Source organism: Calliopsis andreniformis, chromosome 6 (genome assembly GCF_051401765.1).
Source record: "Calliopsis andreniformis isolate RMS-2024a chromosome 6, iyCalAndr_principal, whole genome shotgun sequence".
Taxonomy (NCBI): Eukaryota; Metazoa; Arthropoda; class Insecta; order Hymenoptera; family Andrenidae; genus Calliopsis; species Calliopsis andreniformis.
This window is the reverse complement of record NC_135067.1, coordinates 16,006,552-16,031,485: the sequence shown is the minus strand read 5'-3', so window position 1 is coordinate 16,031,485 and position 24,934 is coordinate 16,006,552. Positions and strand designations below refer to the sequence as shown.

At 42.8% G+C, this 24,934-nt stretch overlaps 1 protein-coding gene and 1 long non-coding RNA gene across 2 annotated transcripts; one reads left to right on the top strand and one right to left on the bottom strand.

The window, feature by feature from the left end:
* Positions 1-1,460: 1,460 nt before the first annotated feature.
* LOC143180340 (bicaudal D-related protein homolog) lies at positions 1,461-24,188 on the bottom strand. The gene is made up of 5 exons (XM_076380001.1): positions 23,927-24,188; positions 5,763-6,095; positions 4,086-4,255; positions 3,073-3,391; positions 1,461-2,219 (listed from the first exon to the last, which is right to left on the bottom strand). Exons 1-5 carry the CDS (start codon positions 24,164-24,166, stop codon positions 1,599-1,601), a joined length of 1,683 nt encoding a protein of 560 aa, XP_076236116.1. The 5' UTR covers positions 24,167-24,188; the 3' UTR covers positions 1,461-1,598.
* Positions 13,661-14,134, top strand: LOC143181165 (uncharacterized). The gene is made up of 2 exons (XR_013002237.1): positions 13,661-13,721; positions 13,814-14,134. It is a non-coding gene; the product is annotated as an uncharacterized LOC143181165 (long non-coding RNA).
* Positions 24,189-24,934: the final 746 nt, after the last annotated feature.

The window sequence follows — 24,934 nt, the reverse complement described above, 5'->3', positions numbered from 1 at the left end:
TCATTACTGTTACTATTTTCTCAATAGACTTCGGTCAAATCCCTTCCGAAACTCGCTTTCCCTTCTGAATCCCTTCTAAAATAAATCCCTTTTCGTTGAATTCATTTATTTTTGGATAGGTAATATACGGTAGACTTACAGTAAAACAGACTTTTATTAAATAAATATGTTGTCACAATTGCTCAGATCAGAAATCATACATCTATCGTACAATACCGACGAATCCTCACACGTCGACTACTAATTTACAAAGGATGCGGCGCTTTTCACGTAAGTTAGCAACCGTCTCGTTGTTACTTAACGTCGATCGTTAATTAAAGCTAAGCGTTTCAGACTGGAATGAGAATTGGATGCCGAGGAACATCATCGCGGTTAACTAACGTTATCCGCATGGGAAATTCTCCAGTGTTATTGCACTGTCGTTGCGTTATAGAAAGGGTTGTAAAAGTTACGCACGACTGGATCAATCGACTTTCGCCAGTCGTGACAATTGTCACGACATTCGAGCCATAATCCTTATCCTAGTACACTAGGATAGTCAGACGGATGGACGGATAACGATAATTACGTTTAAAATGCCTACGTTAAAAAAGAGAAAGAAAAACGTAGAAACAAGAATCGCGAATCGCGTGAATTTCGATTCGATCGAAACCTTTAGTCCCGTACCGATACAAACGCGATAACGTTCTAAATTCGATCGTCAAGTTCGTCGTAACAGCAATAAAATATCCGTATCACAATCAACGATAAAGAAGTTCCGTTCTGATAAACCTAATGCAAGACACGAGTCTATCACAAACGACGTTCTATTTACAGCCATGTGGAAAAGGAGGCTTTCTTTAGGCCACGTCGAATCTCGCCTGAGGAACTAGGAAATCTGCCTGGCCTCTCTTAAATACGCGGCTCGAGATAATGACAAGCTCGAACTCCGCTAGAGATCTGTGAGAAGACGCAGCTAGAAATCGTTCCTGCCGCGGTAACGAGCCATACCGTCATTACTGAAATGACCCAGACGTTCTCGAACGTCCGCAGACAAAAGGGAAAAGAAGCGTTTACGCTTCACCGTGGGTAATCGCTTTACCCAAGCTACCCGTGTTACTGTCGTTTTCTCCCCTACTGATCTCGTTCTCGCCATAAAGCGGAAATCGCGCATTTTAATCGCGAGCAGAGCTCGAACAAGTGCTGCTCTAGAATGCCATTCAAAGACAGACTAAACTTCGCATAGCGAAAACCTGTATCAAGGGAAACGCTGACTAGGACACTTGTCAGCGATCTTCCAGCAGAGATCGTTCAACGGATAGCCTCCATTTCATTTGCATCAAAGATATATATACGCGAGACCGATGTAAAAAGTGGAACAATATGATTTACGAGCTCTCTACTACAAGAATTGTGGTAAAAAGCAATGCACGCCATTCACGGCAGGTTTGTCACTTAGATTCGAATCAGTGAACTATCTCTCCACTGGTAGATGAACGGTCGAGTGGTCCCTTCGGTTTCTCGACAAAACACGAGAAAACAATCTTCGAGCGCAGTCTTCTTTCCTCACTATGCTAAAGTGTCTTTCCATTTTCACGCAACGCGGACAGTCACTTTCGTCAAAAGAAACCGAACATTTTCTTCGAGGAGCCAGTGCTCCTCTTCTTCCTCGCAGGGGCGACGATCTCCTGGTTCTCGGTGTTCGCAGCAGCAAGTGCATTCGTCACTGGCATCATTTTGCTCTTCACATGCTCGTCCAACAAAGACTGAACGTCCATCTGCCACTGTTCGAGCTGCTGACTGAGCTCAACCTTCTGCTGAATAGCCTCCATCAGCTGACTGTTCGCCTGGAGAACGTCTATCCTAGTCTTCGCCAGCTCGACTTCGGCCCTGTTCTTCCTGGCCACAGCCTGGTCCCTGACTTTGTAGGCTTGAGCGACGACTTCATCCTTCGTCAACTGCGAGTGCTCCATGTCGCCACGGGCCCTGTCGCGTTCCTCTTTCACGCCACGTAATTCGGCTTCGCAAACGCTCAGTTTGCTTGTCGTGTCGAGCAGAGCCTCCCCCCGTCTCTTCAGCTCCTCCTGCGTCTGCTTCAGCTGCTCCTTCGTGTGCTCTAACTCTTCCCGTACCCTATGAAGCTCCACTGCCAGACCCAACTCCCCGGGCGCTCCCCTTCCAGACAGAGCCAGGTTGTACACCTCCTCGACGAGGTCCAACAAAGCACCAGGACAATTCGTCTGGAAGAAGGAACAGGGTGCTTGAATCGAGTGAGCCCTTTCAGTGAGAGAGGACACAACCGCGATGTAGATTACTTATTTAAGTAATGGGAGCTTGGAATGGCTTTGTCAGTGGAGCAGCTTTAGGTATGCGTTAGATAGTATAAATGGTTATGGGAACCATGTTATGGTAAAGGAGTGAAGGAGCAGACGTGATCTTCGTTGGAGCAGAAGTTGAAGCAGGTGTTGGAGTTTTAGTGCACTATTTGCCAGTGTTGAGGTTCAGTCTTAGGTATTAGTGTTAAAAAAAAATAAAAATAATAAACCAACTTATAATACTAAGATGTCAAAGGATAGGAAACCACTCATAAAAACATCAGACTGCAAAGCAACTGTTAGTTGTCTAGCCTTGCATTAGCCCTAAACCTCATCCGACAATTCCACAGTATTTTAACTCTACCAGATTCCATAGTAAATTCCCCTCAATATCCCTTACAATCCGATGGACGAAACCGTCAGTCGTGTACAGCTGACGCGACAGACAGGGCATTACAGAGTTAATACACAACGCTGACAGCGGGATCGATCGAGCGATATCTCAACTGCTCATCGAGGTGCTAGGAGCCTTATCGAAGCTCGACGAAAGCAGTCGCGTAAACAGACACCGCGAGTACGCGGGCACAATAGAGCGCGGGTGCAGACGATTCCCTGAAAAGCCCCCGGTCACGCTCGATTCGTTATCTACGATCTGTTGGCTCCGAACGGCGGAGCAAGCACGTTCCCCAGAGTTTTTACAGTGGCTCTAGGTGGTCGGGTGCCGGAAACAGGAAATCGTCGGACAAAAGGAGCGAGTTACAGGAGAAAGGATCCTTACCGAGTTAGGGGGAGTCTCCTGTCCGTTGTTATTGGTGTTCACCTCCGCTTCCGCGGTGTTGTTCACGATCACGAGCATGGACTCGTCGCAGTCACTCTGCAACCCTGAGTCGTCCTCCCCTCGTCTCAGGTGGACGCACAGCTCCTTCAATCGCTTCGACGCTCGCGCCACTTCGGCTCGCAAATCGTGCTCCCCAAGCGAGTTTCCGCTCTCCTCGCACTCCATCTCGGCCTGCAAGGACCTGGGTGGTTTCTGGATCGAATCCGATCTGCCTCTCCTATCCGCCTCGATGGTCGCCAACGTCGTCGCCAGCTCGTCCCTATGAATTCAATTGAATCTCGATTAACATAGACTCTACGCAGGTTGGGCTTGGACTTTCCTCGGAGATAGCTGGCCCAGCCTCGTGTACTTTAATTGACAAACAACTGATGCTTGCGCAACGCTTAAAACGCTGGGCCGAGTTACTAAATTTAGAGCGTGATAATTCTCTGGACTGGGTAAACAGGCGGAACACGACTAGCGGGGTCGAGAAAAGTAGATCGGCGTTGAATGCCACGCGACTGGGAGTCCATTCCTTTTTCCTAGTCTCAGACTATCACCGTATGTTAGTTGAGAGTTACACGAAGGAGCGTGGGTATGGTAATGGGCAGCGGTAATTATATTACGCAGAAAGTGCCTGGCTCATTTGGTTAATGAGGCTGTTGGATATGTCTTTCGTGACTTTTCAGAAATTAAGTAATAGCTTTGGTATTATTGGGCGTAAATGGTTCTCCAACTAATTAAAATGGAGTAATCAGTACTAAATACTTCATTAAAGGAAGAAAGGTATCTAGAGCTAGGAGTATCCTTTTGTCTTTAATGAGAATCTCAGTGTTACATAGGTTGCTCGCGAACCAACGAGCTCGACAGCAATCTGCGTTCATTGTAATGAAGAAACAACTGAAATCTATGTTATCTGTGATCGAAGACGTGTTATCAGGGAATATTAAGCGGTTGCTGCCGCGAGTACTCACCTCTCCTGTTCGGCCAGCTTCGCCCGGAGTTCCGCCTCGTGACCGAGCCGCTCCAAGGCCGCTGCTCTCTCCTCGGCTTCTTCGAGGGCCGCTATCGCCCTCGCCCTCTCCTCCCGCAACTCCAAGGACCTCCTCTCTAATTCCATTCTTTGCGCGGACACTAGCTGCACCTGGAACAGCGAAGATACTTACTTAGCAGGCTTTATTTATAACCAAATATTACTAATCCCTAAATATTGACTTGTTTGACCATAATTTTAGAGAATACTACTTCTACTGAGACATAGGTAGCCGACGATCTTATATTCATAATGTCAAATAGGGATCACTTGGCAAGAACCAGGTGTTCAAAGAAATGCAGTTTATCTGTGTGTTTTGGTGATCGATATGAGTATAAGAACGCAGCTTTATTTTGCAAGTGGTATAGTCTACGAATGTACTAACACATTTCTGTTCCTTTCATGACAAAATTAAATACGTCTGCACGGATATCTACATTAAACATTTACGAGCTTGATATCATCGCTGATAAGATCTGACACAATCTCTCTCCCTTGTCCCCTCCTACATTTGGAGTAAATAGTTAATAAGCATTGAATGAACAGTAAATACAAGGGGGATCTGCTTATCACCCCTTCTTTTTAAGTAAATGAACAAACTATGTCTACTTATCTGTGAAGGTCATGACACTGTTGTTTTATGTGATTAGTTTTTTCTCTCTTAGAAAAATTAATTTTCAAATTAGAATAAGTAATCTTGATGTCCAATCAAGCGGCTTTCGCGCACCTGATAGTAGGACCTTGACGCCTTTTATTAAATGACGTTGTTGCAGGGACATTGAAACTGCATGATCAATGTCAACATTATTTTTTCAACACGTGACGCGGCAGCATTTTTCCATGGCACAATCAATAACATTGACGTAACGCGTGGGTGGTGTAACATATATTGCGCACTTAATTCATGCGTGAAGAGCGTTTCCTGAAATTCGAGAGCAGCGTCACCTCCTGTAAGGAGAGAACAAAGGGCGTAGAAACTAAGGACGGTGAGTTTAAGTCGATCGCCGAGGGTCACGATTGCTTGGTCTCCACGCTCTAACTGAACCTCTCACGGCTACGTTTCTGTGCGACTGCGGCGGATATTCGAACATTAATTATCGCTATGGATATAAATATTCAGTTTCTGCTAATGATATCTACGATACAAGTATAAATGCCATTCCCAGATCTCGCGCAATAATCAACGATCGGAGCGAGTAAAAATGAGGTCGACTCGAGATAATTGTCTTAATGGCCACGAAACTCTGAAAAAGGTTTCTCTAATGAGTTGTTACGAAGTGAGACATCAAATCATCAACGAAAGATGAACGAATGATATCTTCTATTAGAGAGACACGCCACGCTTTCAATTAATATTGCTTGTGCCACGGGAGGTAAACTACACTTAAAATATTAATATTTACTTATCCCCTAAACTAGTTAAACACTCTACCCTTAAACTCTACGAATCATTGCTTCAGTACTTGGAGTCCTGCTACTGCTCAAAGCCTCATCGAAGTCTAAAAGTTGCACAAGGAGACCTCTTCATTAACAAAGATCGCAAAACAGAGAGTTCGCGTGGGTCTCGGCACGGGGAGAGAGTCAGTGTCGACGCAATAGTCGGAAACTATTAATTTACCTCGTCCCTGAGAACCTCCAGGCTGCTGACGTGATCCTGGAGCGTGGTACTTCTGAGGGCACACTTTTCCCTGAGCACCTTGACCTCGATGAGCAGCTGCTCTTCCTGTTTGGCCGCTTCCCTCAGCTGATCAGCAAGCCTCGTGTTTTGAGCGGTGAGCTCCGTAACGAGAGTCGCTTGATCTCGCTCCGCTCGTCTCGCCCGCTCATTCTGCTCCTCCAGTTGACTCCTCAGCGTCTCCACGTCCGCCTGAAGCTCCAAAGTCCTCGCCTCGCTCTCGCCCTTGACTTCCTCCAGTCTCCTCCGCAGCAGGTGCCTCTCTTGTTCTAGGCCCTGTCGCAGACAAACGGAAAACGGAACGTTAAGACCATTAGAGAGATCGATAGAAGCCAACTCGACCGGCACACGTGCGTGCAGTTCGATGCCTTTAACCTTCTCGCGGTGGCACGCGGCTCGATACGTGAGACATCGAAATTGTGACGGGTATAGAAACTTACGCAAGTGGTTCCCGCTAGATGGTATGTGGAAAAGATGAGAGTATGAGGAGAAATGGCATGTAAAAATGATGGGAAGTTTTTATATCTTAGAAGAAAAGTTGAAAAACTTGTATTCAGTTTTCATGGAAGAGCTTAGAATTTAGAAAATATTAGCTTATTTTGCAGAGTGCACCCTTTTTTCATGTAACTTCAGATTTGAACTTGACCCTTTCCCTATGTACGATAGTACATAGTGAAACCATGCCCACAATACCTACACAGTGAGTTACCGAATGCAAGGCAGCCAAAGAATTAAAGACAATCCCATTTATCTGTGAAGGCCAATCGAAAGGCTTTAGCTTTGATAGTCATTTGTTTACGCCTCCAACACCCAAACTCAATGAACATTGCATCGAAGGCCACCAGATTGATCACAAAAAGTCCAATTTCGAAACAAACTGCAGCAGAACCTGAACGCCATTCACAAAATCAGCGTCTCGATCTCGAATCACCGAGAGTCCGACCTACGAAAGCTACCACAAATGGCCCTGATTGGAATATCGAAAAAACAAGATCCAACTGTTCTCTTTTTCGAAATTCCTGGCTGGTTTCACCGTACTCACGTCACTTGGTGAATTTTAAAAAGTTCCAGCATGAGTCACGAACATCAGTTCTCCTTCTTCAATGTTTCATGTCCGAGTTGCGGCCGAGACCCACCAGAATCTGGTGAAAGGACAGCGCGTGGTGTTTGGCTATTTCGTAACGGTGAGTTGAAACAAAAGCCTGTGGCAACTTTCATCGTCGTTGGAAAGGTTACGATCTAGATACATAGAATCCTAATTCTGACTGTGCATTAGTGAAACGAGAAACTAACTTCTCTGGATATCAGAGCGCGCTCTGAAATTCCTTTCTTCAAGTCTATCCCAAGTTATCTCGCCGATCGAGGAAGAGAAAGGAAATCGACTATGTAATATAGTCCAGTTGCAACAGCATTAGTTTCGCAAACGTCGATACTCTGACGCTCAATCGAAGACTGTAATCCAATTTATTGATTATGCATTTCTACGAATGAAGCCAATAAGGATTAGATAAAAGGTATCGCGATTATTGTTCGGCATCAAAAGAATAGATCAAAATGATCGACTGTCCAGCGTAATCTTGTCTCTAGGTATCGGTGGATTCTCTGTAAACCAAAGCTAACAGGAGAAACAAATATTAGCGTTTCCACAGACGGGAAAAAAACTGACTGCAGCCGTGGTAATCTCTAGACACGGTGTTCTGCGGTGATAGCGACGCACGAGTAGGCGAACGAAAAAACAAGCTTAATGCGGGCATGCATACAACAATCGGCGCGGTTCAATGCTGGAGAGTGTTATCGAGCTAAAAGGTACGGCCTTGGTTTCCCGTGGTTACTCATCGACCGATCGCTGGCGAACTCGAACGTTCGTGGTTCACCGATTCATAAAACTCGCCAGCGATTATCTAATGTGAATTATAAAAAATGAAGGACTTGAGACCACCTGATGATAGTAGATTAACGAAGACTCCCACGATGGGGGCTTAATTACACCTAAAGTGTCTACAAATTGTTTCATCTTACTCAAGATTATAAATACTGTTAGAAAGATGGTGGGAAGGACCTTGTTCCACTAACTACTGATTTCGAACAGATTGCACTGTACTTCTTAAAGAATAATTCAAAACTGTCGGCAGAAGTCCAGCATACAGAATTCTCCACAAGCAGAAATAAATATAAAAGATCGATTAGAATTGTTAGCCAAGAATAGCCGTCTTTACACACTAAATTCAGTTAAAATATATATTAGAAAATGTTCGATAGGAAAATACCGACCTAGGACCATGGGACTCACTCCATGAAATACAAGCTTCGCTGTGAATTCATAAAATAAAAATCCTTTAGAAAAACGTTTAAACCAAGACGAATGTCTGTTCACTTTGAATACGCAAGGGAACAAGGAACGTGCAGGCACGAAAAGGGATACGAGAGCAAAAAGTACAGGCAAACGAGGAGAGTACACAGGGGACTTGGACAGAGACTAGATGCGTACAAGAGGAACAAGGAACTCGCAGGCTTTTCCATAAGGTAAAAGAGCCCGAGGCGGCTAGCAGAGATCCATGAGTCATGGATCTCCATCCCGTTCTCCAGCTCCGACTGTTGCCCCGATTGTGTTGGTTTTGCTGTCAATGACAACACGGATACACACTCCCACGCTGGTGTAGTGCTCCAGGAAACGGCGACCGTTCCCTTTTCTGACGGCGAATCTCGTTTAAAGAACTGTGTACACACGCGTGGGCGGCAGGTTTTTCGCGTAACTCTTCTGCAAATGAAACTGCAGGCTCCACGGTTTGTATTTGGACTCGGGAGAGGTTTAATGACGGTGACTTTATTTTCGACGAGAATGGCTGCATTAACACGGAGTAATTCTACTGGGAATCGAAATGAATTGTAAGTGTGACACTTTTTGCCTGAAGAGAGAAGAAATTGATAGAGAAAAAATAGGCTAATAGGCATTTTTCTTACACGCATTGATGCAACCTGCGATATAACAGAGTGTATCATTTTCCTAATTATTTATAAAAGAGCGAGATTGTGAAATGATTTACGAGATATGCTATATAGTTACGTTCTGAAAGGAGTAATTACGTGTTGCACTCGCATCGTTGCACTTGAGAAAACGAATTACACATTTTATAGGAAGATAATTAAGCTACTTGATTTTTTATCATTTTCTTCACCTCACAGAAAAGCGGTGCATTTTTTAAATTTATGAAATAAACTTTTATAGCTATAGTTTTTTGCATCGAAACCACTGATTTTACTTTCATTGATCGCCTTTTACAATTCATTTATTTTTGTCTGGAAACATTAATAACACTCTCTACGTATTTACTACTTCCAGTACTTTACTTCCTCTTAAAGAAATTCTAAAGGATATAAAACTCCTCAGAAATGTCCTTTTTTCGCCAATACGATGCATAATCCTCGAGTTATACCAGATATCGATAACGCCGCTGTCTACGCTAGGCTAAGCTCCCATCGCTATCTGTCGTTATTAATATCGCGAAGGATGAATCACCGATACGCGGCCATTGCAACTCCTCATCCTCTCCGCAAGCCTAGGCATCTGTTACTCTCGACTAATTCGATCGTTCAATTACAGGCTACATACACATCGGCGGGTCGATCAGTATTGATAATTGCAAGCAGCTATCCGTTGCCTCTATCTGTGTGCGTGACAAGGTCCTGAATACTCGTGACTCACGAGTCCTGTTCGACGTTCAATCCTCATCGCGACCTGCGTTCTTTCGACATCAATTCGAACGTCAACGTTAATATTACACGATGACGAAGGATTTCCAGTGGAAAATGAAATTTATTGTGAGACAACGAGAAAAGTTATTGCACCCTTTTCGAGACGTCGCCACGAGATGCGATCTCCATTGATTTATGATGCAAATGCAAAACGAGGCAAACCGACGATCTGAGCATGAATATGGTAACAATGATCGTGCCATAAAGACTTGAAATAACAAGGTTTCGAAAGGGAAACCATCCACGACAAAATGATTATTCTAATTATACGGACAGGTCAGCAATGCACCTTCCGGCACACTTTATCGGACTTCTAATTTAATGGCTGAGCTACTGTCCCTTTCTGCTCGAGGAAACAGGCATCCTCGTTCGATAGAGTGGGAAACAGCCGAAATAAGGAAACAGGGGAATACATTGTGACTGGCACGAATGGGCGCGGATCTTCGATTTATTGTGCTTTGATGGAATTAGCTGAGTCACAGTCGAATAAAGTCATAAGAAACGAGGTACTCTTTTTCTATTTAGTGTCTATTAGGTCTGAGTGACACATGGGAGAGAAAATGTATACTATGGAAGCAGGGGAATGGAGATATAGAAATGATATGAAAACTGTTTCACAAAAAGGTGAAAAAATGTTAGTTTAGTGATTCTACATGATAAAATTGCAATAGTGAAGTGCTCCTATGATTCAACAACTCGATAAGATCAAAGAATTTTACCGCGCTAAAAAGAATTAAAAAGTAGAATCTTGAAACTACCACTAACTCATTAAATTCCTCCAAAATTATGAAACGTTCAATCAACCACAGGAAGTCTCAATAAATGAAATAAGCTTCTGCGAGATTCTGCGAGCTTCCGGTGATTTTCATTGCGAAAATGGAACGAGGAGCCGCATTTTTAGCATGAGGCAACACACACGTCCTTCTATTTGTTCTCAAAGTACGGTTTTCGTCCCGCATCTAATCTAATTACACGGTACGACGAGCAAGTCCTTCCCACAAATCTGTTTCCTCTAATGAAAGATCTTCCGCTCTCTCTTCGCTTTTTGGGTCTCGTGTGCAATTAGACAAAAGGAACATACACGAAGAAGAAGGTGGAGAAACCGTGCGACACCAACTGTAAAACATCCCATATCGATCTTTACGATAGGCTTTGATGGTTTGAGTTTCCACGCAAAAATTGCTTGCTTTTTTGCTCGCGAATTAACTCTGCAAACTTCGACATATGTCATTGTGTACACTGCTGGAAGCAGATAGGAGGAACACTTGTTACAATAGCTTTCTCGATCCATAGATTATGTGGAAGCTCAATCGTGTCATCAGATGTTTTACAATTTTTATAGCCAGCTTGTATGGCTAGCGGAGCTTAGAGTTTTAGAGTGGTGAATAAATTTCGTAAATAAAAAGTTGTTTTCCAGGACAAGAATATTCTTCAATATCTATGCAATTGGTTAAAAACATTCCATACTATCACAAATACCTCACCAGTGTAACTAATAAGACTAATTGTATGAAATACTTATAATTAGTACTAATTACAAATTAGCGTCACGCGTTGTGGTAGAATCGCACAACTAATTTTTAGCTTTTCTAATAGTATTCGGCTCTGTGAAGAAAATTCAGAGTTACAAAGCACCTGGTATAAACCGAACATTCTCTGAGCCATTTAGAAACATCAGATCGTAAAACAGCTCGCGATTCTTCCGCAATAAAGTCACGAAATATTAGCTCATTACGGTCAAAAGGAATAGAAGGCGCAATGCTTTTACCAGCGCATACCAGCAACGTGACTCAGGCTCTACCTAACCAAAATCATCCACGTGTATAGCTGACACGACGGAGGAAGCGTGAGCTGAATAAAAAATTCACGATAATTGCAATTTAATTGCCATTGTACAGTGACGCGTGCACGTTCAGTGCTTGATGCACACGCGGCGAGTTGCGACGTTCCTCGTTCACTTTCCCTCCGAAGAAAACGATAATACTTAGCGTAGCTCGTTGGAAAAGGAGCTACGAGAGGAGGAGAGGCAAACTCGTAATCGAGCAGCAATGGCCCGTGACGAGTCCTGCAACGATACCCATGGTAGCGCAACTCGGTCCATCCGCGCGTTGCACCAGCGACTCCAATTGAAAAATTAAACCATGAAAGAAAAGTAAAAAGACGTCGTTTTAAACCTGTCACTTTTTTCCTGAGATTAGTTACAGCCTTCAATCTTCTGACCCCACGGGATGAACTGCAAAGCGTAGCGAACTCACTTGTTGATGGAGGAATAAACCGCTGGAAAAAGTGTTTCAATCTAGGACTTTGCGGTTTCGCAAGCTCTATCATTTCTGCCCTCTTTCTCTGTTACTTACGCACGGGAAAACTTTGACCTTTCGAAATAGAATGCAACAAGTTCTGATTGATATTATTCACGGAGTAAAGCCGACGTCACGCGTTCAACTTGCATGCTTGCACAACCGGTTGCACACGATAGTTTTTTGTCATTTTTCAGCAATTTCTTTTCGTCTACAGTTGGAACAAATGTTACTTGATCTATTAGTAACAGTTTGCAAGAAGTCAAATGTATCGATGCTCAGAATTATATGAGCTATTCGTCGCAGTAATCTTTAGTTTAATCTTTAGGGCTTGACAGTGACTGGGTAATGCTCCCGAGCAGGATATGTCTGTGAGCATTGAACGATGGCAAAGGATACACGCGACGATCGATGTTAAGCGTTGTGTAATTTCGCTGGAGCCTATTACATCCAAGAAATATCACTTCATTGGAGAAAGAGCGGCTAATTGGATCGAAGCGCGAGTCTTATTCGATTGCATCTGGCTCTTGTGAGAACACTCGAAGCTGTTGGCTTAACTGCAGTGAACTGTGCTTGAACGAAATGACCGAGGTAATATACAGAGTGGTTCAGAGAATGATAGGAAACAATAGAAATATATTTGTTTGGTTTATCTCTTTTTACTTTATAAGGTATATAAGGAAAGACGTAGATATATTTGCTAAATGGAAAATGATTCTTTCATCATTTCTTCTACCTCTTGCAATTCTGAATCACCTTGCATTGCCTCACAATACGCGGAAAAGAACAATATTTCTCCTGCGCCACATTTGATCAACTGGCAATGCATCGACCAAGCTGTCGCGATTACTTCATCAATATTCGATAATCCAACTAGATTGCAGGCACTCTATCGCTTAATTGTGAACGAGAGAGAAATGTGCCCAGCGAACAGAAGTTAACTGATTTTGATATCCTGTTATCGCTTCACGTAAGTGCTGCCTGATTTAATTCCTCAGTACGGCTCGTGACCCAGCTTTCATTTCATTTCAGCCGACAGAATATTCAATCTTCTGTGACGAACCGTACTTTAATCTTGAGATCTTGTTCATGGGTTGCGTAACTTAGTTGACGCAGAAAAGGTGTAGCTGGAATAAGCAAGAAGCCAGAAATAAAGATAGATAATACATTTTCTAAGAATGCAACCTCAAAATATTAATGATGGCTGCCATGGCAAGAGTCAAGATAGAACCTATTTTCTGAGTAAACCAATAAACCACCTTGAATGACAGTAATTCTTTCTTTAATTCGCGGAACTCAGCGCAATGTTTTCATGTAGAAATTGCACGAGTTATTAGGTAACTACGAGCTCTGTTTGAACTGCGCAAAATGCTGATAAAGAGCACCTGCGTGTGCTCAATATTATGCTCGATGATCGAAACTCGTTCGAGGAATAGTCGACAAGCCACATTGCTAGAATCGTGTTGCAGTAGAAAACAAGGGGACCAGCCTATCTTCGCAGAATCTGCGAAACTAGCCAAGTACACGCGATTAATGAGATTACAAGCTGATTACAGCAAAGTAAAGGCACGTGTTGCAACAACCTCGTCAGCGACAGTTACTGGCTTCGTTTCTCGGCTACTATTATTGTTTACAAAACTTATGTGACTCAGCTGGCAATTAAAACGGTATTGTGTAAGGAGTTTGCGGTTCTTGCACCTTTCGAAATGTATCAAGGCTGCTAGCAGTGCTGGCGCACAGCAGCGCACAGTGTCTACGTGTAGATGCTTGCAGAGTTTCTTATCTTATCGACTCGTCGGTCAGCAAGACAACCTGTAGACAAGTTGAAACTTTTTCAAAATATTCCACTGTTGTAGGTCGAACGCTATCAGTCACTTTCTTTGAGATCGAAGGTGACGAAGCTATCCATGCGACTGATCGATGTATCCATTCATTCAATTCCAGTTTCGCTTTTTGTCGTGTTCGATTCGAGGCCCCAAACGAAAGCAACGACGCGACGGTGTGAAATATCATCTAGAAGAAGAGGCTAGACGGCACCAGTCGGTGTTCGATATCTAAAATGGTGCAAGTGAGGTTTCTCGTAGATAGATGCAGCGTCACGATGGAACGAAACAAATCGAGGCCTCGATGCAAAAGGTGTTTTTATGTGTCTCTGCTTTCTCTCGTTTACGTCGCTTGCATGCATCTAATTATATTGTGTCAACATATACTAAAGTTTTAATGATCGTGATAATTGCTGGCGACATCGTTCATTATTAATGCTAATGTTCCATAGGTGTGTTCTGCTTCTTAACTGTAACTCTGTGGCTACAACTAGCTGAAGAAAACATATATCATTCAACTATAAAATAAAGCAGCCATCACCATTGAATCTTGGTACTTATTTACTCCATCATCAATTCCCATCACAACTGTATTTTATCACGAATTATTTCAGACAATATTATTCGAGTTCCCACTGATTCTTCCGAGACGATCCGTGGGAAAGAAGGAAACAGTCGTGCGACAAATAGCGGCGACAAAGTGGCCGAAAAAAATCTGTTCTTATTTTACAATGTTCCGTGGAGCGGTAAACCGCGTCTCGAGAAACGAGCGTACCGATCTCCCGTTTCAGATCGTCATTCGACACCAGCGGGTGAGAGTGCACGCACTTTGTGCATATGCACCGCGGCTGTGCAAGTGTTATGAGAGCGCAGGAAAAACCCTGCGGTGCGGGCACGCAACCACGGAATTTTCCCTGGCGCAAGATCCACGCGGACAATTGAATTAACGCATTGTGGAAGGAAAAAGTGGTGCGAGACGGTCGTGATGTGATAATTAAGAGCTGTTTGCACGCGAGCCATTTCCGAGTCGCTTTGCAACTGCGTGATTTTTATTTCCTTACAGGAAGGGGAGAGGCAGTGTTTACAGGCACCTTCCAGCCACAGATAAGATATTTGTGTGTAGAATAATCTAAAGAAGCCAAATAGAGAAAGCTTCTTCTATTCCCGAAGAAAGATTAGAAAATATTGATTTATGGATTCATTTGAATCAAAGTTCGAGAGAAAATCTTTGATGAAGTAATTCAGGTCATAGACTCCTTTGAGATACTCCAAATGGGTAGTGATCAAAGTTCTTTCGCTCCTTGGGTCAGATTTCGATAACCAATAAGAATATGTAGGTCACTGACACATTCTTTCTCCCAAAGTTTAATATTACACAACGCCCACAGATTGGCCAACTTAATGGTTTCGATCAATATCGACCCCATGTAGAACTAAATATAATACTTCGGATATATTTCCTTTGAAGTAGTACAGAATCTCTACAAGTTCGATATCCTTTCAATGGAAGAGGGTGGCGGAGGTACAGAAGGGTAGCGGAAGTGCAGTGAAGTGAAGAAAGAGAATAAGAAGAGAGGATGCAGCCTCCTGAGACATGGGTTAGAGATCAGAAAACAATCTCCTTAAGAATTTCCTTATGTTCCTTAACGTTTAGGTACTTACTTGCTGATTAACAAATTGATTGCCAATTAACGGTACGATTCTTCCTGCATATGCTTCAGCATAAGCCATCAAAGAAACCCATGAACTATAAACTACCAAAAACGCAGTTAGATACACAGTACCGTAACCTCAAGTCAAAAGACTAATGAAAGTGCTGTACCGTCACAAACTTCATTAAAGCGTCTCGGTACGTTTGAAAGTCGCAAGCATCGCGTTCATCGTGGAACCAATCTCACTGTCGCTCCGCTCGTTCGGCGGGAAATTGCTCGTGGAGCAGCGCACTTCGTTCCGACGAGGACGTAGCAACCAGTCTGCAAACGAGGATCCAAGGAGCCACCAGAACAATGGGCGAAGATAAGGAACGAGGTGTAACAAGATCGAAAACAAACAGAGGGGGTTTCCGTGTAACGGTACAGGGCTACTTAACTATGTAGCTCGTTTCATGACAAACCGTGCTCAACTTCTCCCATCAGCGTTACTCTTTCCGCTCTTGCGATCCTCTAGCCAGAGGGTGTCCCTACAAACTGGTTCGCTTCTTGTGCTCAGTCGATCGCGCTCAATTTGTACCCCAGTCCGCCTCGAACAGAGCAGACGACTGCAGTTTTGTGATACAGCACGTTTAAGCACACTCGACCCTGACGAACAACGATCCAAGAATGTTGGAGACCTGGAGCTAACGATTATCGAACTTCCCTCGGAGATCTTAATCGCGGTCGATCGCCTGAGACTCCCTCAGGCTTCGAAGAATTCTGTTTCATGGTGATTCAATATTGAGACTAACCCAGTTCCAGTCGCTATCGTTTTTCAGCGAGACGCCTCGAGTCGGGCCTCTCAAACTTGGGAGTGGTGTTGACAATACAAGTACTCCCAGCTCAAATTTCCTTAGAGATTGTGAAGATGTTCAACAGCAACGTTGGACCAACCCAGATGAATAATGTAGGGAACTCAGTTGTCAGTGAGACAGTACAAGGACAAGATTCGCTGCAAGCAGTAGTAATCGGCGTGACCAATTCAGCCAATAAGGGAAATGCATGTGTGCTATCTTGATATGTGTTTTTCTGGAGACAATCAGATCCCTTGACAACTTCTAAACTCTCAACAGTGCTCGTTGGGAAAGCGTTATCTGCTTGGATACAGGAATATGCATTTTCCACCGTGTTTAATTAGTGTAATTTGTAGGTCAGCGATAAGAGGAACGCTGAGATTATCTGGCGAGATGTGAGTTGCAGATCCAGGTGATTCATGACTCGTGAATTACAAGTGTACCTTTTGATGCACTCGCGGGTAAACAAGTCGAGGAAAGAGTGTACAACGTTCCTTAGAAATGTCGAGGTAACGGTTCGCTTTTTCGAGGATTTCCGGTCTGTTTCTATTGGTCTAGACACATCGAATCAGTACATCGTACTCAGCTCCATTATTCTATCGCAATTAATTCCGCGCGTCTGGGAACTGTCGTATTCATCTTGCTCTTTGTGAACATCGCACGTTTCTCGAACCAGATCCTCAGATCCATCGAACACTAGTCAAAGTCTTCGTTAAGGTTCTACTAGGCTGAACACCTTTTTACTCTCATTAGAATAATTTCCTGAAAGTTCTCAGAAAAGAAATCCCGAATGCCTTGTTACGAAAACATGCTCACGTATTTCGTGTTTGACTGCGAGAAGGGTCCCTTTGTTCAGGCGAGTTTCCTGCGGGCCATTTGGACGAAGAAAGGCAGCGCGAGGCCAAGCAGAGGCAGACTGGCAGGTCGTGTTAATCTACCTGAGAATACGATTGTGAAAAGCATCGAGCTGTTTCGCGTCTGGTGCGTTCGACAAAGGAAATCCAGTCAAACTCTCGAAGGAAATGCGATAAGCATTTAGAGAGAAAGGCGTGGAGCGCTGAATCTCCTCATGATGGTTTAACTGCGATCTCGTGAGGCACTTTCCTATGAACGCGTTAACGTGGGTAATAGCGACTCCACGAAAGCTCCGAGTCATAGGTGCAGAACCTTCTGATTCGACTCTGACTTTTCATTCCACACTTTCTCACGGCACCCCACACGTCTGCATAATGCATCTCTTTAGAGCTATTCATCGAAGTCAGTGGAAGCATACCTAATAACGCTGTATTGTTTGATTAGCGTACTGACTGCCATGGGAGTTACCTGCGACAGCTACTTGGACTTACAATGCTTTTTAAAATACTTCCAAGAAATAAAATTTAATGATTCTTAATCCTCTGTTAATGCTAATTTAGCTGTGAGTAAATACCGAGCTAATCAGAAAATAATTTCCAATTTTAGAAATTGATAGTTGAAAGAAAATATTGATGTAAGCGAAATACTATAAAGAAGTGAGCAACTCATAAAACAGTCGGTGCGTTAAATTGACTGGTGTTCAATTTTTACGAACTAAAGAACCAAATCGTTCCTTCCATGAATTGCTTACATACTTTCTAAATAACCAATAATCCAATAAGTTATGTCGTAAGAATGTTTTATCGAAAAAGACTTATATAAGAGCGTGCAGAAATTTAAGATTACGTGCTGAAAAATAATACATATTTACGTAACGATACGCAGGATTAATTATTATTTAATTAGAAGAACTCGTGGCTGGTGGGGGGTAAGAACTCTTTTATGCAAATATCGCCAGTGCAGTTGCAGCGGTTTGAAGCGATTTACTCAAGAACCGTATCCGCAATGCAATTCCTATATTTTAATGTAATAATAGGATAGTAAAAGAAATTGAGTAAATAAGCGGATAATATTCAATCATCAACAGTACCGCTTACTACCAAACTTATCATTCACACTCTACATAGTCATGAAACAATTGGACCAACAATGCAGGAAGAAATAATTCACGGGAAGTCATAATAACTTTACCACACTACTTCCATTACAACACTAACACCATACCAAGAGCTAACAACTTTGAAAATATTTGCTCGATATCAGCTGAACAATCTTACTCCAAAATGCAAATACGATGCAATTCTACAGCAATTAATATACCTATCCAATAGGTTTTTCCAAGTCACCTTGCACACAAAATACAAGTCACGTGTGCCAACACGCAATCACGAAAGTAGATGTCACCAAAAAATATGTTTGTCCAAGAGAAGAATACGCCTATGGACTGAGAGATAATTTTACCTGTCTCGTGCTTAATTATCGCGCAATGGCGCCATTATCACAGGGTTAATGGGCAATTTTAATTTTTAATGGGCGAAATAGCGAGACGACTCGTTCAGCGCTAGAAGCGAACAAGCGAATCGCGTAATTCGCGCGCTCGAAATTCCCAGGTCGTCGGCTAAGAGGAGCCCGTGGAATCTTGGCTTTCTAGATCTCGACTGCGCCAGTCGTATAAGTGGCTGCTTTTTATTGCCGACACGGTGCCGCGATTATTCTGCTGCCGCTTTCAGACGGTCAATTATACAATAACGAGAAGCAAACTTGGCTGCTCAATTCCATTGTTCTGACCTACTTCTTTCCTCTGGACCTTTGCCGACCCTTCTGTCGAAATGTCGACGAGGTCGACTATGGGGAATCTGAGTGACTTGGACCAGCTAGAGGGTGATTTATGATTCGATCTTTTTATTCAAACGAACCACGATAATTATTACGAGTAAAAGTCTCAATTTACAATTTAAATTCGAAGTAAGATGGGAAAAGGAAAACCTATCAGAGACATGAAATTCTTCCGTGACACGGAACTCGGTAATTAATGGGCACAGTATTAAGGTGACACCTATGTTCATAAAGCGTGCTGGTCACTAAACTCGAAGAAGTAGGGACTCTGCTTTTGTAGAAGCAATAAAAATTATTTCGGGCACAATTATTAACTTCAAAAGATAACAAATTTCTTTTAAAATATTCCGTGTCAGAGTATAGAGATTTTATTAGTCCTCATCAATCAACCACGAATTACCTGAGGGGTCGGAAGCTAATTATTATTCAAACGATCGTCTATTTCGCAACACAGCTGTCGGCCAAACGTCGAAGGGAAAGGGTAACGTACGTAAATGGCTCTGGCAATTATCGCGTTTATTCGCGAAGCAGTTGTGCATAATTAGCGCCTGTGTACAAGAAACACGTGAACAAGAGGGATCTGGAGTCGATAGAGTTTAAATGACCTGTTATTTTGGGTCGACTGGAATCGATCGATCGAGGAAACTGCCGATCACACGAAATGCTTCCTAGAGACGTTTATATAACGAATTTTAATGGTACCACGGCGTGTGCAATAACACCGGCTACGATACCCGCAAAGGCAACTTATATGGTTAATTAAAGCATTCGGAAGTGCAATAGGACGAACGTACAATGAGCACTGTACCCTCACTGCGTTGCACACGCGTCTCGTTGCAATTCATGCACGCGCCTTGTACTGACGCGCGTTCATATCGGTGGATGCATAATCGTGCATTGATTATGTACGAGAGAACCTACCATGAAAGTGAAATTATTAACCTCTTAAACAGAAAGAGAGACTTTGTTGAGTGGGAAGCAATAGTTAACGATACGTGATGCAGGAGAAACTAATCACTTTTGAGAGAGCTAGTGAATAAGAATCTTCGAAATGCATAACTGGTTGTAATTTTAGAAGCAAGACCAATTCTTCCCCAAAAGTATATCCACCTATTTTAGATTATCCTATATATGGATGATATCTTTATTTTTTAATTATTCTACTAAGTATCCTAAAATTTCTAATACGAAGTAGACTGTCTACACGGTTATAGACTTATTTTAAGAATACTTAATCCAAACCAGATTGCTATTGCTCATATATTACCCAACAGAACACCGTGGATCATAAATGGATGATATAACGAACGTATAAAGTCAATCCACGCTAAAATATGGGTGTAATAAAGTAAACCGAATGAAATGCACAAGCATGCAAGCGAATTCTTTAATCGAATCGATCCCAAACGAAAGCGTATTTTAATATAGTTTGTTCCACGGAATGCTCGTTCACGTGAGTCGCACGTGAGCGTAACGAAGAGAAACAGCCGCGCAAACACGGACGTTTATCGAGACAATCCATCGTGCCTGAGACAATAATGATACTTTGCTAACGCGACGCGTTTTATGCGCTTACGTATGAAAAAATGATGTCCCTGCAGGATGAATTATCGACCGAACAGTGTTTACGCCGATTCTAAAGATGCGAACGCATCGTCGCGGAACTTACTGACGTAAGTGATAATTATATCCGAACAGGAGGCGGAAGACACGTAGGTCTATTTGAAAGAAAGCACGCACGGGTTTCCGGAAGCGCGTTAGTGCACCGTAACAAGAATCATTGCAGAGATCAAAAGATCGCGATCGTGACCGATGCCTTGCGTTTTTCTTCCTTTCGTGCCACTGAAATTGCGATTACCCGCTGCACCGTCTGATCATCCTGGATAATGATAACAGCCTCCTTTTCCCCTCGTCATTAGGTTTTACGGAGTATCTAATTTCTACTGAACCTCTGACATCGTCTGAACTTCCTTTGTACGGACTGATACTAGGGAATTTTCTCCAATGAGTCCGTGAAATTAGTTTCCTTCGACGATAAAAGATTATATGACAAAATTACGGTTGAGAGCATCTAACTATAGATACTATCTAGAAAAGTACCACAATTTTTCACGACTACGTACCCTTATATAACTTCACAGAAAAGAGTTACACAAATGGTGTCCTAGGTGTAATAAAATACAGGCTTCCTACATCACTTCGTTTTCACCGATGATAGCCTTAAATATTCAAGGATTAAAATAATGCTCAAACCTTGGGGTATTTTAGTAGTTAAGATTTCCGCGTACAGCCTTCAACTGCGACTTTTTGTACGATCTACCTTCAGTTTAGGAGAACTTCCGGCGTACTCTTTCCGTGGCCGAAGCTCACGCAAGTGTACAGCAAGTATTTAGAATCAATACGCGAGTATAACAATAGGGAACTAAGAAAGCGTAAAGGCAGAGCCTTCGGGCCACGTAACGATGCGAACTTTTCCGATGGCGCGTGCTCCAGAGAAGGTTATTGGTTGCGAGTGATCTATCCCATTGTGAAGAAGCGGCTCGTCGTGCGCGTCGTAAGCAACGAACTCTTGGGCGAACACGGTGACGGACAGAAAGCCACGAAAGCGTGGAAACAAGTCACTTAGGCAACGTAACGTCAAAAGACAATACCCGGCACCACGCTCCGCCTGCCCACTTCTTCCACTATCTTTCCGCGTTTTGCCTGTCACCTTATTTTTGACCTCAGCACGCCTGCATTCCCTTTGTCTTCAATTACAATGCCTATGCACCCGCGTGCTTCGCGCTCGTAAACTTCGAGTAACCGACGGATGCTTTGAAACGATTTAATGTAACATTACATGTGACTTTCTTTTCTGGACTATTCAAGATAATCGTCTTGTAGCTCTATCGATTTGCTTATTCGTGTCGTAGACATTCTAAAGATCGCTTATAAGGATAACATTGCGAGCGGGAATTCCAAGCGGTGATAATTAATAATAATGAGTTTTGAACGATGACTCATTCTTGGCTGTACAGAAGGTTTTAGTTGGTGATGTTCTAAATGCTGCAAAGTAGAGATAACATGTTGGTCGTTGGAAGGAAGCTATCATTTTGCCAAGTCATGTTACGAAAATTCCTTCGCCTGAGCAAAACAAATTCTTCTACACGAATATCATGTATCGTTTAAAATTACTGAATCGAAGACTGCAAATTGTATTTCTGAATACAAAGCTATTGAAAGAAGAAAAAAAACTTGTATGACATAGTTGAAATATAACTGATAAGCTGAAAAATGGAAATGGGAACACGTCATCAATGAGCTTATCAGTCGTGACGCGGATCGTTGTTTTTTTACGCAGCGCATCAGTGCCAAGCTGAGTTTACCCCATTCCTAACAATCGCGATATTTCATTGTAACGCGGTCGTAAAAAGTGCATTTGAAATTCAGAGTCGTGCCCCGTGGCCCGATTCTGGCGAAATCCGCGGAGAAATGTCTTCTACGCGAGCACGAATCTGCTTCTACACTGTCGACTTTCATTTTTTTTCTCTTCGATTCACTCTTCGAGAGTACCACGAAAACTCCAAGAGGAAGTCGCACTACACGCAAAGGGAATCACTCGTTCTTGACGATAATGAATACCTATTTGGTGTTCGAAATGGATGCACGAGTAACGTAAATAATTTCACATGAATAATTATTGTGAGAAAAGCAGACGTATGTAAATTTATATAATACGTGACAATGTGGAGGGGAAGCATATATCTTCTGAAAAAATTCAGTAGAATATACGTGATATCTAAAAAACTGACAATGACAAATGATGTTGGAAAAGTCAGCGCGAAATTAAGTCTCAAAGACGTCTCAATTCCATAAAAGTATAAAGTAGTGGAAGAAATAATTCAAACAAAACCTTAGGATAATATTTTTCATTAATCTACACGTTTACACGCTGCACGCAATAGCTGCGGGCCTCTTTCTGGATTAGGCACAGACGTCGGTACTATTAATGCGGCTAATATGACCTAACGCCAGCTTTCAGTGTAATGAAATAGTAAGTATGTACCGTTCCGCGTGGGAACTGTATACGCAAACCACGCCTCCGCGATTAATCTAATAGAAGCTTCCTTTACGCAATGCAAATCGCTGTCGATACTCTTCCAACAATTGCTTTCAGAAATCGTTGGATTCATTGAAGATACGCATCGATTATCGTATAACAGAGAGGATACCCTTATCGCTCTATAAATACCTGTATTTTGTTCACCGCCCCTTACCCTCCTCAATTAAAGAGACTACTGGCGTCGTATTCAATTATCACATACTTTCTTTATCTCAGGTGATATGGTGCAGATTGATAACACAGAATTAGCCCGACATGATTCATTTGATGTTTCCAATATTTCTGTTGTGAAGTAACAAAAAACATTGGAAAGAGTTCCACGATATTACTTTCAAATAGGAAGCCAGATAATTAGGTATTCGAGCACTTAAGTACTTACACTTTTATGCAATTAATATGCATTTAGACATACAGTTCCACGTTTAGGCATCGAGAGAGTGCATTTGTGTACTATTTTTAAGTGAATTTTGAATCAGGTACTAGTATTTCCAAGCATTTGCCTCATCATGTGCTTGCATTCTCAGGTACTTTTCTAATTGAGTATCTATTTTAGGTACCTCTGTGATCAAGTATTTATTTTCTAGTCCAGGTACTTGTATCTATTGGCACTCACTCCTCAGGTACCCACATTTCAGGCACTTTCCAAATCAGGTACACATGTGATCAGGTACTTCCTTGATCAGGTACCTATGTATTCGGACACTCTCCTGGCCAGGTACCTATATTTTCAGGTACTTCCCTGCTCAGGTACTTCTCTCTTTTAAATACTGTACTTCCGGTGTCTGTTTCCTTACTACTCGCCTTTTTAGGTACTCAAATACTCAAATATTCAGATATTCATCCAGATATTCTAATACTAGGAGTCACACGCACACAGTTGCTCGAATACCTCCTTAATTAATCTACTGGCCAGATATCAGTAAACCAATGGTACAATATAAAAATAAATTTCTTACCTCCAATTTAGACGAGTACTCCTCCACAAGAGCTTCACTCTGTTTAGTCAACTCCTGATTTCTCTCGAGCAGCGCTTTACCAAGCTCAGCAGCTAACACTAGGTCCCTATCACGTTTCTTCAAAAGCTCCACCGGATCTTCGAGGTCCTCTTGATCTAGGGAATTTCGTCGCGTCTGCAGATCGGAGATCATGTCCTCCAGAGCGTAGGGCTCCGGTTGCCCGTCCTTTTTCGGCAGCATTATCACCGTGCGTCCTCTCACACTCGCGATTGTCACTCGAATGTCGCGTGTGAAAGAAACACGTGACCTTTATCGCCGTTGACAATAACGACACAGGCGGGACCAGGTGTCCAACCGAGCACACGTCACAACCATTTGTAACGTTCGAAAAACGAATAATACGCCTGTCAACGGAACCGTTTCAACTGATGTCCTGTCGTAGATTCTATATCATATCGAGATCGACATTCACATCGCGACCGATTCATAATAAACAAGGAACACATATCTGGTCGCTCCTACAGCAAAACAACACTGGACGTTCCCGCGCAATTTAACGTTCCGACTTGAAATTCGCTCGATGCCAACTGAATCGACAATCGACGCGTGCGATAGGATCACATATATTGTACAATCTTCCCGTCCTCCACGCTTAATAACTCAGATAACGCCACCTGTCTTTATCGCATGGAAAATATTTTGTAACTCGAGCCCTGTCTCCTTGTAGTTCACGCCGATTTAAAAGTCGCTTCGAAAACGTAACAGAATAACTAGACGATCGATAATCCATGCGTGATTCATAGTGCTCACCTTCAAGCGTTGTCAATAAATTGTACGGGCAGGTGCGATAGTAAAGACCAACGCGAAGTTCGCTTTTTCCCTCGTTCTGTCTGGCGCACGTAATCCTCGGCATTCGAACAGGTTTTCACGTCGATCATTAAAGTCTCTCACTACCCGAAACGATCAGCTGGATCGTAGTCACAGACATAATCTCCCGCTAACTGCATT

Coding starts and splice junctions, on each gene's coding strand:
- LOC143180340 (XM_076380001.1), bottom strand. CDS start 24,166: ATGCTGCCGAAAAAGGACGGGCAACCGGAGCCCTACGCTCTGGAGGAC. Junction 6,096..23,926: donor AGTACTCGTCTAAATTGGAG/GTAAGAAATTTA, acceptor TGTCTGCGACAG/GGCCTAGAACAAGAGAGGCA. Junction 4,256..5,762: donor TGGAGGTTCTCAGGGACGAG/GTAAATTAATAG, acceptor TCGCTGTTCCAG/GTGCAGCTAGTGTCCGCGCA.